Genomic DNA, 16,669 nt, shown 5'->3' on the forward strand with positions numbered 1-16,669 from the left:
TACTTTCTGAGTAGGCACATACATATTTATGTATGTCTTTCTGGTAAATTGCTTTTTGATCATTATGTAATGACACTCTGCAATCTCTTGTAATACTCTTGCTTGAGGTATGTGCTGAAACTAATATAGCTACGTCAGCTTCTCTACGCTTATTGTTTATTTTCCTTCCTTTTAATTTGAACCTGTTATGATATTTTTTTGTTTGTTTGTTTGTTTGTTTTATGATAGTCACAGAGAGAGAGAGAGAGAGAGAGAGAGAGAGGCAGAGACACAGGCAGAGGGAGAAGCAGGCTCCATGCACCGGGAGCCCGATGTGGGACTCGATCCCGGGTCTCCAGGATCGCGCCCTGGGACAAAGGCAGGCGCCAAACCGCTGCGCCACCCAGGGATCCCGGTATTTGTTTTTTTTTTTAAGATTTATTTATTTATTTTCAAAAGAGAGAGCATGTGGTGCGGGGCATGGGAGCAGAGGAGAGACAGAGAGAGGGAGGGAGACACTCAAGCAGACTGGGTGCTGAGTGCAGAGCCTGATGCAGGGCTCAATCTCACAACCCCGAGATCACAACCTGAGCTGAAACCAAGAGTCGGATGCCCAACCAACTGTGCTCCCCAGGTGTCCCTACTTTGACCCTTTTTTTTTAAAGATTTTATTTATTGAGGATCCCTAGGTTCCCTAGGAACAATTGTTGATACTCAAGAGTAAGTCAACTATCTTACCATTTGTTTTTCATTTCTCTCATCTGTTTTGTGCTTTTATATCGCTGTCTTATTGCTTTCTTTGAGGTTAATTAAAATTTTTTTAGTGCTTTTTATTTCTTCTTTGGCTTCTTAAATATATATTTGGGGGGGGGGATTGTTGTTGTTTTTATTAATTTTTTTTCTAGTAGTTGTTTTACCAAGGAGTTCTATTAAGGAATACACATCTTTACCTTATCAGAGTCTATGTAGAGTCAATATAATACCTCTTCATATCGGACAGTTCATTCCTCTTATTTTAACTCTTTCTTCACCTTACACACAACATTCCTACTTCCCACTTATTTTTTTCTTTTATTTATTTATTTTTTTTAAAGATTTTATTTACTTATTCATAGAGACACAGAGAGAGAATGAGAGGCAGAGACACAGGCAGAGGGAGAAGCAGGCTCCATGCAGAGAGCCTGACGTGGGACTCGATCCAGGGTCTCCAGGATCACGCCCCGGGCTGCAGGCGGCACTAAACCGCTGCGCCACCGGGGCTGCCCCCGACTTATTTTTCACAAATGTAATAACCTTACAACATAAGGGTCCATTTAGCTCCTCTCTCCCCATTCCTTGTGCAAATTTTGTCACAGCTTACTTCTACATATATTCTAAACCTCATTCTATGTGGTTATTATTTTTGCTTTAATCAACTGTCTTTTAAGCAAATTTTAAGAAAAAACAGAAAAGAGCCTTTTGTATTTGCCCATTATTTACCTTTTCCAGTGATCTTCATTTTTTCCTATAGATCCAAGTTTCCATCTGGTCTCACGTCCTATTGTCCCAAAGGACATCCATTAGTATTTTTTATAATGCTGTCTGCTAGCAACCAATTCTCTTTTATTTGAAAAAATACCTTCATTTCATCCTTGTTTTTAAAGGATATTTTCAACAGATAAAGAATTCTGGAACAACAGGTGTTTTGGTATTTTTCTTTCAGCACTTTAAAGATCTTCATTGTATTAACTCCACTATTTATGATGAAGGGTCAGTGGGATTTCTTACCCACATATATAACATTTCTTTTTCTCCACTTTCAAGATTTTCATGTTAGATTTCAGATGCTTGACTATGATAAGCCTAGATTTCCCCAATATTTATCCTTAAAGTTTGCTGAGCTTCTTAGATCTGTTAAGTCAATGGTTTTCACCAAATTTAGGAAGTTTCCAGACATTACATCTTTAATTTTTTTCTGTCCAATACTCATACAGATCAGATAATTTTATATTGTGACACAGCCCCCTGAGATGATTCATTTTTCTTCAATATTTTTTCTTTCTGTGACAGGATAATTTTTATTGCACTCCAGTTCACTGACTTCTGTTATATTCAATCTACTGGTACATGAAATCTTCATTTTCCATTCCTATACTTCTCAGTACTATAATTTGCTCCCTTTTTAATGGTTTTCTCTCCTGAGACTACTTAACTGTTCACTGTATTTTTAATTATTTAAATTACTTATAATAGCTACATTGCTAAGTCCAATATCTGAGCCATCTCATCTATAGACTTTTTCATGAATATGGGTCACAATTTCCCGTGTGTTTGTATGTTTGGTAACTTTTAACACTGACCACTGTGGATATCACATGAAGAAACTATGAATACTGACCACTGTCCGTTTGTATTTTCTTTAATAAGAATTTTTAAAATCTTATTTAAATTCAATATAATTACCAAATAATGTTATTATTAGTTTCAGAGATAGAGGTCAGTGATTCATCGGTCTTATATAACACCCAGGACTCATTATCTCACGTGCCCTCCTTAATGTCTATCACCCAGTTACCCCATCCTCTGACCACCTCCCCTCAGTTTATTTCCTATGACTAAGAGTTTTTATGGTTTGTCTCCCTCTCTGATTTCATCTTGTTTTACTTTTGCCTCCTTTCCCCTATGATCTTGTTTCTTAAATTCCACATATAAGTGAGATCATATGATAATCATCTTTCTTTGATATACCTTTTTCACTAAGCATAATATCCTCCAGTTCCATCCACATCATTGCAAATGGCAAGATTTCTTTTTTTTGATGGCTGAGTAGTATTCAACTGTATATATACCACCTCTATATCCATTCATCTGTCGATGGACATCTGGGCTCTTTCCAAGTCTGGCTATTGTGAACACTGCTGCTATAAACACTCAGGGTGCAGGCACCCCTTCAAATCACATTTGTAACTTTGGGGGAAATACCCAGTAGTAGTGCAATTGCTGGGTCATAGGGTAGCTCTATTTTCAACTTTTTTAAGGAATCTCTATACTGTTTTCCGGAGTGGCTAAACCAGCTTGCATTTCCACCAACACTGTAAGAGGGATTCCTTTTCTCTGCATCCTCACCAACATCTTGTTTCCTGACTTGTTAATTTTAGCCATTCTAAGTGGTGTAAGGTGGTATCTCATTGTGATTTTGAATTTTTATTTATTTATGATAGTCACAGAGAGAGAGAGAGAGAGAGAGGCAGAGACACAGGCAGAGGGAGAAGCAGGCTCCATGCACCGGGAGCCCGACGTGGGATTCGATCCCAGGTCTCCAGGATCGCGCCCTGGGCCAAAGGCAGGCGCTAAACCGCTGCGCCACCCAGGGACCCCTCATTGTGGTTTTGAATTGTGTTTCCCTGATGCCAAATAATGTTGAGCATTTTTTTCATGTGTCTGTTGGCCATTTGCATGCCTTCTTTGAAGAAAGGTCTGTTCATGTCTTCTGCCTATTTCTTGGTTGGGTTATTTGTTCTCTGGGTGTTGAGTCTGATAAGTTCTTCACAGATTTTGGAATAAGTAGGGCAGCTCAGGTGGCTCAGCAGTTTAGCGCTGCCTTTGGTCCAGGGTGTGATCCTGGAGATCCAGGATCGAGTCCCATGTCAGGCTCCCATGGAGCTTGCTTCTCCCTCTGCCCGCACCCCCACCCCCACCGCCTCTCTCTCATGAATAAATAAAATATTTTTAAAAAAGGATTTTGGACAACAACCCTTTATCTGATGTGTCATTTGTAAATATCTTTTCCCATTCTGTCAGTTGCCTTTTGGTTTTGTCACCAATTTTCTTTGTTGTGCAAAACCATTTTATCTTGATGAAGTCCCAACAGTTCATTTTTGCGCTTGTTTCCCTTGCCTCTGGAGATCTAGCAAGAAGTTGCTGCAGCTAAGGTCACAAAGGTTGCTGCCTGTGTTCTCCTCTAAGATTTTGATGGATTCTAATCTCACAATTAGGTCTTTCATCCATTTTGAGCCTATTTTTGTGGATGGTGTGAAGAAATGGGCCAGTTTATTCTTCTGCATGTGGCTGCCTAATTTACCCAACACTATTTGTTGAAGAGACAGTCTTTTATCTATTGCAATAGATATTCTTTCCTGCTTTGTCAAAGATTAGCTGACCATAGAGTTGAGGGTCCATTTCTGAGTTCTCTATTCTGTTCCATTAATCTGTGTGTCTGTTTTTGTGCCAGTACCATACTGTCTTGATGATTACAGCTCTGTAATGGAGCTTGAAGTCCAGAATTGTGATGCCATCAGTTTTGGTTTTATCAACATTCCTTGGTTATTCTGGCTCTTTTCTGGTTCCATACAAATTTTAGGATTATTTATTCCAGCTCTGGAAAATAAGTTGATGGAATTTTGATAGGGATTGCATGGAATGTATAGATCGCTCTAAGTAGCATAGGTATTTTAACAATATTTGTTCTTCCAATCCATGGGCATGGAACGTTTTTCCAGGTGTTTGTGTCTCCCTCAATTTCTTTCATGAGTGTTCTATAGTATTCTGAGCACAGATACTTTGCCTCTTTGTTTAGGTTTATTCCTAAAGTTATCTTATGGTTTTGGGTGCAATTATAAATGGGACTGACTCATTAATTTCTCCTTCTTCTGCCTTATTGTTAATGTACAGAAATGCAACTGATTTCTTTTTTTTTTTTTTTTCATGATAGTCACACAGAGAGAGAGAGAGAGAGAGAGGCAGAGACACAGGCAGAGGGAGAAGCAGGCTCCATGCACCGGGAGCCCAACGTGGGATTCGATCCCGGGTCTCCAGGATCGCGCCCTGGGCCAAAGGCAGGCGCCAAACCGCTGCGCCACCCAGGGATCCCTGCAACTGATTTCTGTGCATCGATTTTATACCCTGCCACGTTGCTGAATTCCTGTGGAGTGCTAGCAATTTTGAGGTGGAGTCTTTTGGATTTTCCACATAGAGTATCATGTCATCTGCAAAGAGTGAGAGTTTGACTTCTTTGCCAATGCAGATGCCTTTTTATTTCTTTTTGTTGTCTGATTGCTGAGGCTAGGTCTTCTGGTACTATGTTGAATAACAGTGTTGAGAGTGGACATCCCTGCTGTGTTCCTGACCTTAAGGGAAAAACACTGTTTTTCGTCATTGAGGATATTTGCTGTGATCTTTTTGTATATGGCTTTTACGAGATTGAGGTATGTTCCCTCTGTCCCTATACTGTGAAGAGTTTTAACCAAGGAAGGATGTTGTACTTTGTCAAATGCTTTTTCTGCATCTATTAAGAGGATCCTATGGTTCTTGTCCTTTCTTTATTAATGTAGTGTATCACAGATTGATTTGCAGATGTTGAACTACCCTTGCAGCCCAGGAATAAATCCCACTTGGTCATGATGAATAATCCTTTTAATGTACTGTTGAATTCTATTGGCTAGTATTTTAGTGAGAATTTTTGCATCCATGTTCATCAGGGATATTGGTCTATAATTCTCCTTTTTGGTGGGGTCTCTGTCAGGTTTTGGGATTAAGGTAATGTGGGCCTCACAGAAAGAGTTTGGAAGTTTTCCATTTCTTTTTTTGAAATAGCTTCAAAAGAATAGGTATTCACTATTCTTTAAATGTTTATAGCATTCCACTGGGAAGTCATCTGTCCCTGGACTCGTTTGTTGGGAGATTGTTTTAATACTGCTTCAATTTCCTTGCTGGTTATGGGTTTGTTCAGGTTTTCTATTTCTTCCTGTTTCACTTTTGGTAAATACGTCTCTAGGATGCATCCATTTCTTCCAAATTGCCTAATTTTTTGGCATATAATTATCCATGATATGTTCTTATAATTGTTTGTATTTCTTCAGTGTTGGTTGTGATCTCTCTTCTTTCATTCATGATTTTATTTATTTGGGTCCTTTCTCTTTTCTTTTTGATAAATCTGTCCAGGGGTTTATCAATCTTATTAATTCTTTCAAAGAACCAGGTCTTAGTTTCATTGATCTGTTCTGTTCTTTTGGTTTCTCTTTCATGGATTCTCCTCTAATCTTTATTATTTCTCTTCTCCTCTAATCTTTATTATTTCTCTTCTCCTGCTGGGTTTAGGCTTTATTTGCTGTTTCTCCAGCACATTTAGGTGTAAGGTTAGGTTGTGTAGTTGAGACCTTTCTTGTTTTTTGAGAAAGGCTTGACTGCTAAATATTTTCCTCTTAGGACTGCCTTTGCTGCATCCCAAAGGTTTCAACAGTTGTATTTTCTTTTTCATTTGTTTCCTGAATTTTTAAATTCTTCTTTAATTTCCTGGTTGATCCATTCATTCTTTGATAAGATGTTCTTTAGCCTTCATGTATATGCTTCCTTTCCAAATTTCCTCTTGTGATTGAGTTCCAGTTTCAAAGCATTGTGGTCTGAAAATATGTAGGGAATGATCCCAATCTTTTGGTACTCATTGAGGCCTGATTTGTGACTCAGTATGTGATTTATTCTGAAGAATGTTCCACGTGCACTTGAGAAGAATGTGTTTTGTTGCTTTAGGACAGAATGCTCTGAATATATCTGTGAAGTCTATCTGGTCCTGTGTGTCATTCAAAGCCCTTGTTTCCTTGCTGATCTTCAGTTTAGGTTATCAATCCACTGCAGTGAGTGGAGTGTTAAAGTCCCCTACTATTATTGTATTATTATCAATGTGTTTAATTTTGCTATTAATTGCCTTATATAATTGGCTGCTCCCGTGTTAGGGGCATAAATATTCACAATTGTTAGATCTTGTTGAGTAGAGCCTTTAATTATGATATAGTGTCCTTCCTCATCTTTTACTACAGTCTTTGGTTTAAAATTGAATTTTTCTGATATATGATTGCCACTCCAGCTTTCGATTCATGTCCATTAGCATGATAAATGGTTTTCCACCCCCTCACTTTCAATCTGGAGGTGTCTTTGGGTCTAAAATGAGTCCCTTTTAAAAATTAAAAAGCAAGATCCATCAATATGCTGTCTGCAAGAGACTAATTTTAATTAATTAATTTTTAATTCAATCTGATACCCTGCATGCTTTGATTGGGGCATTTAGTCCATTTACATTCAGAATATGAATTTAGTGTCATTGTATTACCTGTAAAGTCACTGTTTCTGTATGTTGTTCTGTTCTTTCTGGTCTATGTTATTTGGGGGCTCTCTTTTCACTTCACCTCAAGGATCCCCTTTAATATTTCTTGCAGGGCTGGTTTGGTAATCACTTTTTTTTTTTTTAATTCTTTTAGTTTCTGTTTGTCCTGGAAGCTTTTTATCTATTTTGAATGACACTCTAGCTGGATAAAGTATTCCTGGCTGCATATTTCCCTCATTTAGCACCCTGAATTTATCATGCCAGTCCTTTCTGGCCTGTCAGGTCTGTGGATAGATGCTGCCAGTCTAATGTTTCTATCCTTGTAGGTTATGGACCTCTTGGCAAAGCTGCTTTCAGGATTTTCTCTTTGTCTTTGAGATTTCCAACCTTCACTATTATATGTTAGGGTGCTTATCTATTTTTATTGATTTTGAGGGGGGTTCCCTTTGCCTCCTGGACTTGGTTGGATACCTGTTTCCTTCCTCAGAGTAGGGAAATTCTCTGCTATAATTTCTTCCAATCTACCTTCTGCCCCATTCTACTCTTCTTCTGGGATCCCAATTATTCTAATATTGTTTTATTTTATGGTACCACTTATCTCTTGATTTCCTCCCTCGAGATCCAGTAATTGTTTATCTTTTTCTCAGACAGCTTCTTTATTCTCCATCATTTTGTCCTCTATATAACTAATTCTCTCTTCTGCCTCATTTATCCTAGCAGTTAGAGCCTCCATTGTATATTGCATCTCACTAATAGCCTTTTTTATTTTGACTTGAGTAGATTTTAGTTCTTTCATTTCTCCAGAAATGGATTCTCTAGTGTCCTCTATGCTTTTTTCAAGCCTAGCTAGTATCTTTATAATCAATATTCTGAACCCCAGTTCTGACATCTTACTTTTGTCCATACTAATTAGATCCCTGGCCGTCAGTACTGCTTCTTGTTCTTTTTTTTAATTTTTATTTTTTTAAGGATTTAATTTATTTTTTCATGACAGACACGGCGGGGGGGGGGGGGGGCAGGCAAGGACACAGGCAGAGGGAGAAGCAGGCTCCATGCAGAGAGCCCAGCGTGGGACTCGATCCGGGAACTCCAGGATGACGCCCTGGGCTCAAGGTAGCGCTAAACTGCTGAGCCACCCAGGCTGCCCTCTTGTTCTCTTTTCTGAGGTGAGTTTTTCCATCCTTCATTTTGTCCAGAGAAGAACAGATGAATGAGAGAACAAAATACTGAAATGGCAACAACCCCAGAGAAATATACACTAAGCAAATCAGAAAAGACCCAAAATTGAAAAATAAATAAATAATAAATAAAAACAAAGAGAGAATATAATCAGACAGATGAACAGAATAGAGCAATACACTGGTTCCCATGTGTATTTTGGCTCATTTGTTAGAAAACTAGATCCCAAAATTGTAACAAAAGAAAAACCTGTAAAAAAAAAAAAAAGAAAAACCTGTATGTACCCTCCCCCAAAAAAATTAAATACAATGAAAGGATAGTCTGTAACTGTAAAACTAAAGAGTAAAAGCCAAAAAAAAAAGAAGTAGAAGGGGATCCCTGGACGGCTCAGCAGTTTAGTGCCTGCCTTTGGTCCAGGGCGGATCCTGGAGTCCCGGGATCGAGTCCCACATCGGGCTCCCTGCATGGAGCCTGCTTCTACCTCTGCCTGTGTCTTTGCCTCTCTCTGTGTCTCCATAAAATAAAATCTTTTTAAAAATACATAAATAAAAATTTAAAAAACTCTGACCTAGCTACAAAAGCCAAAGTTGATTTGACTAATGCTCCATTTAGATAATGTCAGAGCAAACACAATTAGGTTTAAGATGTACAAGATTGACTTAGTAATACCCCAAGAGTTTCTTTCCAGTCACTGTATTTAAAATTTGGGTCATTTCTCTCAGAGAAAGCATCTGACAAAGTACAACAGCCATTCATGATAAAAACCCTCAACAGGGCAGCCTGGGTGGCTCAGCAGTTTAGTGCCGCCTTCAGCCCAGGGCGTGATCCTTGAGACCCGGATCATATATAAAACATATATATGTATATAACATATATATAAAAAACATATATATATACTATATATACACACATATATACAAAAATAGAATTATTTTTTTAAATGATTTTATTTATTCATAGAGACACAGTGAGAGAGAGAGAGAGAGGCAGAGGCACAGGCAGAGGCAGAAGCAGGCTCCATGCAGGGAGCCTGATGTGGGACTCGATCCAGGGTCCCCAGGATCAAACCCCGGGCTGCAGGCGGCGCTAAACCGCTGTGCCACCGGGGCTGCCCACAAAAATAGAATTAAATATAATGAAAGGGTAGAATGCAATTGTGAAATGAGAATTTAAAAATATTTTTTAAAAAGAAAACAGTTTTGGGATCCCTGGGTGGCGCAGCGGTTTGGCGCCTGCCTTTGGCCCAGGGCGCGATCCTGGAGACCCAGGATCGAATCCCACATCGGGCTCCCGGTGCATGGAGCCTGCTTCTCCCTCTGCCTGTGTCTCTGCCTCTCTCTCTCTCTGTAACTATCATAAATAAATAAAAATTTAAAAAAAAAAAAAAAAAAAAAAGAAAACAGTTTTATTTTGATAAAATAAGAAACTGGTTGGAAAAGGAACGAGAAATAGAATTAAAATTGAAAAATTAAAGAATTGTGGGGGGAAAAAGACCCATAAATTCTATATGACATATACCCGTAGCACTGGAAATTTAAAGTTCTCAATGTTTGAATGGTAAACTTGGCCTTGGCTGGATGTTCTTGTCGATCTTCTGGAGAAAGAGCCTGTTGTTGATTCTTAGGTGTCTTTGCCCCAGGCGGAACTGTAACTTGCCAGGGGGCCAGGCTAAGTAATCGGCTTGGGATTGCTCTATGTGGCTTTTGTTCCCTGAAGGCTTTCCACAAAGCTTCAAAGGATGAGAATGAAAAGGGCAGCCTCCCAATCTCCAGCCCCAGAACCTACAGCTCAGGGCCCCACTCCTCAGTGCACCCTCAGGGAAAAGCAGTCAGTCACTCCTGTCTCCCTGGTCTCTGTCTCTGCTCACCCAACCTGTGACCCAGCATCTCTATCTCAGGCACACAACTCCATTTGGAGTCCCCAAACCCTGCAGACTCCTGCAGCACACTCTCACACTGCTCCTCCAGAAGGAAGAAGGGGGGGGTGTCTCCCTGCTTCTGCTGCCAGCTGGGCCCCTAATCAGACAGCAGTTCGTGGTTTATGCTCCACCACCACCCACGCCCCCCACTGGCTGAGAGCCCACTCCTGGGCTCCTTGATTGCAGCTAGCTTCCCGATTCGATGCCTGGGAACTCGCTGCACTCAGGCACACCCCCACCCCCATCTTCCTATGACCTCAGGGATCTTGAGACCACACTGTCCCACCTAGGATTCCACTCCCGCTTCACTGCCTGAGCACCTTCCAGGCCAGGATGTCCTGCACCAGAGCAGCCTTCTAAAAGTTCTGATTTTAGAACTGGTGCTCTGCTGCCAGAGGCTCCCTCCCCTCTGCGGTTTACCTTCCCATATATCGCCTCAGAGTCACTTCTCTGCACTTCTTACCTTGCAGAAAGAGGTCGCTTTTTTATTTGTAGAGTCCTAGCTATTCTTTTCTTAGATCTCTGGTTGAGTTCACAGGTGTTCAGAATAATTTAATAGCTATCTAGCTGAATTCCTGAGACCAGACGGAACTAAAGTCTCCTACTCTGCCATCTTGGACTCTCTCCTTTTGATGTGTATTTTAACAGGTTGTTCAATTACTGCCTGACCACCTTGAATTTGTGTAGGAATGAGTCTACGCTATGTTTTTGTGTATCTGAGGAAATCCATGGTATTTTTTACTTCTCTAACTTGATGGGACCCAACATTCAAAATCTGCATTGCAGGGGCTTGGTTATACTCTTGTTAGGGTGAGTCTTGAGTAGATCTTATTCTTTATTCTTAAGGCCTGGCCTTTCTAGCACCTTCATGCCAAGGGTAGTAAAGTATTAATGAGATTTCTCCACTCTGCAGGGCTATCACTTCAAAGTCCCTGACTCTTCAGCTGCCCACAACACTGCTTGACCTCCACTCCCATTCTGTGTAGATGGTTATACTCAGATGGTTTTGCCCTGTGCATATTATACAGCCCAGTCCCCAGCTACAGACTCCCAGGAACTGCCTCTGCCCCCAGACTTCCAAGACCCTGTCTCTGAACAATTTCCTACTCGGTGATGACCCATCTCATGGACTCCAACCACTTCAGCTGCCCTGAAGTCTGATCTCTGCCTTGTTAGCCAAGTGGAAGCACTGCAGTGTTTAGATTCCAGCTTTCTGAACAAGGTTGGGAAACTGTTCCCCCCTCTCCAAAGAGAACCATGGAGCTCACCTCACAAGTTTCCTTTCCTTAGGGACTAAATTTTATACTGCCTACTGTCCACTGCTTGACAAGAGTTGCTTCATTTATTTTGTCCAGTTTCAGAAATATAGAGAGGCTAGCCCAATACCAGTTATGCCTTTATCATAAGAAGCAGAGGGTGACCCTCAGCTACAAGCTAAAAATGCCAGCCTCTATTTCATTTTTAAGATGGAAAATTAATAGTTAATATAATTTCCTAGGTCTATTAAGTCAAACTGAATCTACCCTTCTCCCAATATCAGATCCAAAATTCAACTTACTTGCCAGATGGTACTCTCCATAGTAATCAGATCAATAATGCATATTTTATAATCTCTCCAATTATGATCTTTTGTAAATATAGGCAAGAACACAGAGGAGTTGCTGTAATGATAAACATGATAGTATGAATTTTTAAAGGTCTCATAAGAAATTAATCCTACTCCTATAAAATATCCACTTTATGAAATACAAATAGATAAAAATAGTAAAATATGTAAAGTTTCCATGAAATGGACCACAGGTATTAAGTCTACTGATAGGAGACAACTGCCCAACTCTCCTACAATGCCTGACCTGAATAAAGCATCAGAGCCAAGGGAAATGTCAGTATTTTGTCTCCATTTTGAAGATGAAAAAACTGAAGTACACCCAATTCCTTCCAAGATTGTGTTGATTTGTTCATTGAGTTAAAGATATGTACATATATTTTTTATCATATTATGTGTGTATACATGTACACACATACATAAAATATAATTTTACAGTACTTTTTTATTAAGACTTTAAGATTTTATTTAATTATCTGACACAGAGAGAGAGAGAGAGAGAGAGAGAGAAAGAGAGAGTGAGCACTCACAAGCAGGAGGAGCAGGAGAGGGAGAAGGAGAAGCACGCTCCCCATCAAGCATGGAGCCCGACGTGGGGCTCGATCCTAGGACCCTGGTATCATGACCTGAGCTGAAGGTAGATGCTTAAGCAACTGAGCCATCCAGGTGCCCCAAGACTATTTTTTTTTAGAACAGTATTAGGTTCACAGCAAATTGAGGGGAAAGTACAGGGATTTCTCATATATCTCCAGCCCCCACACATGTATATCCTCCCCCATTATTGATATCCCTCATCAGAGTGGTATACTTTTAAAAGTGATGAACCTATACTGACACATCATAATTACCTAAAGTCCACAGTTTACGTAAGGGTTTATGCTTAGTATTGTGTATTCTATGTGTCTGGACAAAAGTACCAAAATATATTCATCATTATGATACCATACAGATTGATCACTCTAAAAATTCTCTATGACTTGCTTGTACATCACTCCCTTCACTGCCAACCATTAATCTTTTTTACTGTCCCCATAGTTTTGCCTTTTCCAGAAATGTCATATAGTTGGAATCACACAGTATGTAGCATTTTCAGATTGGCTACTTTCACTTAAAAATATGCATGTAAGGCTCTTCCATAACTTTTCATAACTTGATAGTTTATTTAGTTTTAGCACTTAATAACATTTCATTGTATGGACCTATCACAGTTTATCCATTCAACTACTAAAGGACATCTCGGTTGCTTCCAAGTTTTGGCAATTATGAATATAACTGCTATAAACATCTGTATGCAGGGTTTTTTTGTGAATATAAGCTTTCAATTCCTTTTAGTAAACACTAAGGAATGTGACTGCTGGGTTAATACTGCTTAGTTAATACTAAAGAGTTATCTTTAGTATTATAAGAAATTCCCAAACTGTTTTCCAAAGTCACTGTACCATTTTGCATTCCCACCAGCAATGATTGAGAGTTCCTGGTGCTCCAAACCTTGCCAGCATGCGGTGTTATCAGTGTTCTGGATTTTGGCTACTCTAATAGGTATATAGTGGTATCTCAGTGTTGTGGTTGTTTTGTTTGAAACAGGCTCCAATGTACAATGTGGGGCTGAACTCATGACCCAGAGATCAAGAGTGACATGTTCTACCCACTGAACCACCCAGGCACCCCAAGCTACAGGACTTTTAAAAACAGGTTGAGGGGTGTCTGGATGACTCAGTTGGTTAAGCATTCAACTCCTGATCTCAGCTTGGGTCTCGATCCCAGGGTCATAAGTTTAGGCCCTGCACTGGGCTCCCTGCTAGGCTTGGAGCCTACTTAATAAAGAAAAAACTTTTTTTTTTTAATTTGAAAACAGGTTAATAACTAGATCAATCTTATACTTAAAGCCTTTCGGTTGAGCATCTGACCCAAGTCCTAGCAATCTGACCAAGACTTGACCACACATAGCTAGCTCTAACCTGCTCAAAACAAAGCAGTTTGCATCCTGCCACAGTATGTCTCGGGATTAACAAAATCATAAAATTTTCCATCTGGAGGGGACTCCATGCTCCAACATGGCATTTCATACAGACATCTGTTTTAGAACACAACACAGAAGTGCTATTTTATTTCTTTCTCATGTTATAGGGCTACAAGTACACAGGTCTACGTCCATCTTACATGCTGTTTACACAGAACAGCACATGGACCATAACAGGAATAAACTGCTTAGAAAATGAATAATTTAGTGATAGAAATCTCTAGACCCCCTACCACTACCACTATGAAGGAATTCTAATACATGAATTTGGTAAGTCATAAAAAGTATAAAAACTAAAGAAATGTAATGCTAAAGACATTTATTTTTCAAACTTGTAAATGTCCTCGTGTGAAAGACATAAACACTCTTACTGAGCTTCTCTGAAGCCTCAGCTTCCACATCTGTGGGACAGGACAGTCATGGTCAGTCTAAAGTCCGAGGATCCAGTGAAAGTTGGAATGTGTATTGTTCCCATGACAGGGCGGACACAGAGTAGACACTAAGTCACTATTCCCATTATTGGCAGCAGCACCAGTATTAACCACAGCCTAAATCTCCCTCAACAGGCACCTATCTGCCTTAGGGAGCACCCTCAGGCTGACTCTGTGAATGGAGTAAAGGTCCCTTCTTCGCCTGGGTAAGCCATCAGAGTTAGTCATATTACCCTGCTTTCTGATGTGACGGCACAGGGAACAATGTGCTATAGTAAGATAGTCTAAAACAACCTATTCAAACTCAAGTATCTGAAAGGCTTGGGAGTCGGAATAAGAGAAAGATGCAAATGGTGGTTAGTCAGCTGATAACTCACTCAAAGGAAAGCAGACAGCTATTCATGAACTACTGAGGCAAGCCTACAGCCCTGTGGGCAGACAGCCACGTCACCTCCAAGGTCATAAACCCCTCTGTCTTCTGGAGCACTTTCTTGCCCTTCCCCTTACTTTCCTTCCTTTTTCTTTCTCCACCGCCCTCCTGATGCTCTCCACTATTTCTTCTGAGTCCTTCTCATCTCTTTTTACCAATCAGAATTTAATCCAATTCTTAGTCTTTGTACTTACTGAACTTTTCAACAACATAATGATACAGGTTTTAAAGACAACGGGGGGGGGGGGGGGCAGGGGGGAGCAGGCACCAGGGCAGCTGAGTCATTAAGCATCCTACTCCTGATACTGGCTCAGGTCATGATCTCAGGGTCGTGAGATAGAGCCCCACATAGGGCTCTGTGCTCAGAGTGGAATCTGCTAGAGATTCTCCCTCTCCCTCTGCCTCTCTCCTCCCTGCTCACTTGCACACACATGCTCAATCTCTCTAAAACAAATAAATAAAATTTCAAAAAAAAAAGTGTAAAAATAAAAATAAACCAAGATTCAATTCTGGCTCTAATAATTAGCTGTGTAACTTAGGTAAATTAATTAAATACTTCAGTTTGCTCAACAGGGAAACAAGGATAACTGCATTTCGTCATGGCTAGAGTGAGAAGTAAATTAAATTTGTAAGTTGGCTAGCTTAAAGTCTGACATATAATAGGTCTTCCACAAAGTTAATGTCCTTCTCAACTTTCTCTAGGAAAATATTATCTAATTCTTGGTTATGTCTACAGGTCAATAGTTCTCGACCGAAAAGGAGACAGCTATTCCTCGAATGTAGTTTTATCTGTTTTATGGATACAGACGAATCTATCCATTATGGACACAGACAATGCCTTTCACTACAGAATTTTGCACTGCAGTGATACAAACACTTTATTTCGGGTAGTCTCCTTGATTTTAAAAATAAGCGAACAGAGAAATTTAAATAACTCTGGAAACACAAAGTAATTAGTAAAAATTATAAGCTGAGCATTTAAGAGGCACGTAAACATTAAATATAAAACAAAAGAGGTGCCTGGGTGGCTCAGCTGGTTAAGCAACTACCTTAAAATATAGTGTTATAGCTTTAATTTATTGTTTTATTTTTATTTATTTACTTATTGTAAAGACTTTATTAAAACCCAGGACCTCTGGGATCATGACCTGAGCCAAAGGCAGACGATTAACTCACTGAGCCATCCAGGCGCACCATAACACTACATTTTAAAAAATGGCTTGACACTGCTTCAGGAGTTTGAGCCAGGTAAGAAATAAATGAGCCTATTTCATAGGAATGGTTTCCATATTACAGTCTCAATACACTATACCAGGCAAACTGCCAGCTGCCTCTTCCAACTCACTCTAGCTCATTTTAACCTCACACCTAGAGACTGACTCTCTAAATTCTACACTGGTATCCAATTGTTGTTTGTAAAAATAAAACTATTTTAGAGAAATCACATTCACTGGGAATCAGGACCCACTACCCAATGTCTCCTGCACCAAGCTCAGATAGCCACGAGACAAAAGAAGCCAAAGGAAAACTACTTATGGCCGCTGTGTGATACTTCGAGCTGCATCCAAGAAGGGAACAAGCCAAGGTCAGTGCCGCCCAAAGTGAGCCCTTCAACCACAAGCCTAAAACCACAACACAGAAGCCAGGCTGGATGAATCGAAACTAAGTCAGAAGGGTGCAGAAAGCTGCGTAGGAAATACTGTGTAACACAGAAGCCACAGGTACTACAAGCCAAATAAAGGGATTAGGAGTTACTGGGGAAGAGGGGTGGGGAAAGCCATTATTCTATTCAGAGGGCAAAATAATTAGACAGGTGAACTTTCTTTAGGGAAAACAAAGCAAAGACAATATCAAATTAAAAACTGAAAATTCAAAGAATAGGTAAAGGTGAACGTTTTAAGGGCAGAAGAAAACCAACTTCAATCCCAAGCCCTAAGGCAATGAATACAAATGGCAGTGGCAATACACTACAGTGATTAAAAAGAACTGCATTCAAAAACTAGAAGTACTGGTAGAGTTTGGAGGTTTTAT

At 39.9% G+C, this 16,669-nt stretch overlaps 1 protein-coding gene across 14 annotated transcripts in view; it reads right to left on the minus strand.

Moving 5' to 3' along the window:
• The window catches only part of ST3GAL3 (ST3 beta-galactoside alpha-2,3-sialyltransferase 3), a 198,136-nt gene that overhangs the window by 155,508 nt on the left and 25,959 nt on the right, over positions 1-16,669 (minus strand). Inside the window, exons 2-3 of one of the 14 annotated variants that reach the window (XM_049094076.1) lie at positions 11,710-11,812; positions 1,459-1,516 (exon numbers count right to left, since the gene is read on the minus strand). The exons of 11 other annotated variants lie outside the window; for them this stretch is intronic. In XM_049094076.1, coding sequence (XP_048950033.1) covers positions 1,459-1,477 — 19 coding nt within the window. In that variant the 5' untranslated portion in view covers positions 1,478-1,516; positions 11,710-11,812. Of the gene's footprint in view, positions 1-1,458; positions 1,517-11,709; positions 11,813-16,669 lie in introns of those variants that run through there. 2 more of the 14 variants (XM_049094081.1, XM_049094080.1) reach the window with 2 other exon arrangements.

Source organism: Canis lupus, chromosome 15 (genome assembly GCF_003254725.2).
Source record: "Canis lupus dingo isolate Sandy chromosome 15, ASM325472v2, whole genome shotgun sequence".
Lineage (NCBI taxonomy): Eukaryota > Metazoa > Chordata > Mammalia > Carnivora > Canidae > Canis > Canis lupus.